We start from the raw sequence: 3,148 nt of genomic DNA on the forward strand, positions 1-3,148 counted from the left end.
CCTTTGGGCTTGAAACTTGCACAGGCCCACATTACCTTGTGCTTAATTTTTTTTATCAAATAAATAGGGATGGTGAGATTCGAACTCGAGACCACTTGGTCATCAAGGCTCTGATACCATGTCAAAGAACCATCTCAACCCAAAAACTTAAGCTGTTAGGTGAGGTTTCAGGATATGATTTATATTATTCTCTAACCGTAGTTTACCCTCGATGGAATCTTCGCTTGATTTAACATGCGGTGACAACTTTCTTCTTCTTATTATTATAATTATAGTAAAACTCGAGTAATGAGTGCACATTGATCAATTCATATCTCATCCCTTCAACAAAGTCCAAAAGAAATCACACATGCCTCAGAGCATCAACGGTGTTGCCGCCCCCCACACCAACGGTATCGTTCAGTTCTAGGCCGATTTATCAAGCAGCTCAGGCGTATGATCCTGTAGTGCCATATGAAGCTTCTTTTCAGTAATGTATCTTCAATGTCAAAGCCATCAACTAGACGATTCATGCAGCAGACACCGAACGTAATTCGTTGATATACAATATAGATTGCTTAATCGAACAAAAAAACATGCAGAAATATCCAGATAATGCAAGATTTAGCCCTGTCTCTCTCTAGATATCGTAGTGCTAAGCTGTGAAAGCCTAAAAAAAAATATAGGCTACTTGAGGAAGATCTGGATGTGTAGAGTGATAGTAATGGTAAGGAATTCTCTTTGTGGTTGTATACTAAATATTTAGGCTCTTTATTAGTTTTTAGGCTCCAGCTATGCCTTGTACTGCTCTTAATTTGTTTTGTTTGTGCTTGGATCGATTATGCCTCATGTTCTATTACTCGAGTCTGAGCTTTGAGCGTAGACCCCTCAATCTGTCAATCAAACTAAACATGAATCTATCCCGTCTCAAGCATAAAGAAAATCTAAAAAATAGAGCGAGTGCAGGAGGTTTTGGAAATTAACATGATTTGAGGACAGCGCAAATATATTTCAAAATACATAAATAAACAAGCAATCAAGAACAGCAATACAACCATTTAATTAGCTAGAACGATGCTAATTAATTATGACTAGAAACAATAAAGCAGAAGCACATATATAGCATGAATTTAAGGAAGCACACCACGCTTGGATCTCTCTATTGTGCATGTATATATACATGCCCGCTCCAACATGCAAATAATAACTAGTTAGCTCGAGGCACATCACCCCAAACCTCCTCGCCAAACAAGATGATTTTTCTCTTAGCTTCAACCCTGAACCGTGACCCGAGGCGATGGTCATCCTCACGAAGGAGAACAACCCTGTCACCAATTCTCAGTTCATAGTCGGCAACAAATTGAAGCCAGCCTATAGAAAGCCATGGCTTGTTGTAAACTCCATTTGATCTCTTCCTGCAACGAATTACCCGAAGCTTACCGCTGCTGTCTTTGACTTTCAAATCAACAAAAAATTCCCCTGCGAAATCAAGATACTGTAAAGAACGAGATGGGAATGAGAACTGAAATTGGATATCAGTATATTTTAGCTCTTTGTTAAACATCTCCATTTTGATTTCTTTGGGACGTGAAAAGAGAGACAGACATTTATAATACTGATATTTTATCAAAGTGGCATTTTGGATGGCATTTTGGGTCAAAATTTAGACTTTAGAGTCTAGCCCTGTCTCTCTCTTGATGAAAAGGATGGGGTAAAAAAGTGACATGAGATGTCACATGTTTTAGACATGAGATTGAATTTAAATATCGGTATTAAAAAATACTTTCACTTTGGAGATGATACTCCAAATACTTTCACTTTGGAGATGATACTCCACTTTGGAGATGATACTCCAAATACTTTCACTTTGGAGATGATACTCCACTTTGGAGATGATACTCCAAATACTTCCACTTTGGATACTCCAAATACTTCCACTTTGGAGATGATACTCCACTTTGGAGATGATACTCCAAATACTTCCACTTTGGAGATGATACTCCAAAGGACGCGGGCCCACTTCAATCTGACGGCTCAAAACAATCAAAAAAATAAAATCCAATGGCGTACCTTGACTTGTAGAACAAAAGACGCGAAAACACGGAGCCGCTCGTGCCCAGAGTTTGGAAGATATTCGCCTCGACAACCACAAACCCCTCCTGGACCCCACACTCTCCTCTCCAAAATGCCACTTTGATAGAAAGGCAGTATTATAAATGTCTGTCTCTCTTTTCACGTCCCAAAGAAATCAAAATGGAGATGTTTAACAAAGAGCTAAAATATACTGATATCCAATTTCAGTTCTCATTCCCATCTCGTTCTTTACAGTATCTTGATTTCGCAGGGGAATTTTTTGTTGATTTGAAAGTCAAAGACAGCAGCGGTAAGCTTCGGGTAATTCGTTGCAGGAAGAGATCAAATGGAGTTTACAACAAGCCATGGCTTTCTATAGGCTGGCTTCAATTTGTTGCCGACTATGAACTGAGAATTGGTGACAGGGTTGTTCTCCTTCGTGAGGATGACCATCGCCTCGGGTCACGGTTCAGGGTTGAAGCTAAGAGAAAAATCATCTTGTTTGGCGAGGAGGTTTGGGGTGATGTGCCTCGAGCTAACTAGTTATTATTTGCATGTTGGAGCGGGCATGTATATATACATGCACAATAGAGAGATCCAAGCGTGGTGTGCTTCCTTAAATTCATGCTATATATGTGCTTCTGCTTTATTGTTTCTAGTCATAATTAATTAGCATCGTTCTAGCTAATTAAATGGTTGTATTGCTGTTCTTGATTGCTTGTTTATTTATGTATTTTGAAATATATTTGCGCTGTCCTCAAATCATGTTAATTTCCAAAACCTCCTGCACTCGCTCTATTTTTTAGATTTTCTTTATGCTTGAGACGGGATAGATTCATGTTTAGTTTGATTGACAGATTGAGGGGTCTACGCTCAAAGCTCAGACTCGAGTAATAGAACATGAGGCATAATCGATCCAAGCACAAACAAAACAAATTAAGAGCAGTACAAGGCATAGCTGGAGCCTAAAAACTAATAAAGAGCCTAAATATTTAGTATACAACCACAAAGAGAATTCCTTACCATTACTATCACTCTACACATCCAGATCTTCCTCAAGTAGCCTAATAATAGAAAGCCACTAAAAAAAAGTCAA

At 38.7% G+C, this 3,148-nt stretch overlaps 2 protein-coding genes across 2 annotated transcripts; one reads left to right on the forward strand and one right to left on the reverse strand.

Moving 5' to 3' along the window:
* Positions 1-977: 977 nt before the first annotated feature.
* LOC112327189 (uncharacterized) lies at positions 978-1,549 on the reverse strand. Its single transcript, XM_024598936.2, has one exon. It carries the CDS (start codon positions 1,547-1,549, stop codon positions 1,187-1,189), a length of 363 nt encoding a protein of 120 aa, XP_024454704.1. The 3' UTR covers positions 978-1,186.
* Positions 1,550-2,229: 680 nt separating this feature from the next.
* Positions 2,230-2,804, forward strand: LOC112327197 (uncharacterized). The gene has a single exon (XM_024599042.2). It carries the CDS (start codon positions 2,233-2,235, stop codon positions 2,593-2,595), a length of 363 nt encoding a protein of 120 aa, XP_024454810.1. The 5' UTR covers positions 2,230-2,232; the 3' UTR covers positions 2,596-2,804.
* The last annotated feature ends 344 nt before the right edge of the window (positions 2,805-3,148 follow it).

The sequence above is a fragment of the Populus trichocarpa genome, chromosome 4 (assembly GCF_000002775.5).
Source record: "Populus trichocarpa isolate Nisqually-1 chromosome 4, P.trichocarpa_v4.1, whole genome shotgun sequence".
Taxonomy (NCBI): domain Eukaryota; kingdom Viridiplantae; phylum Streptophyta; class Magnoliopsida; order Malpighiales; family Salicaceae; genus Populus; species Populus trichocarpa.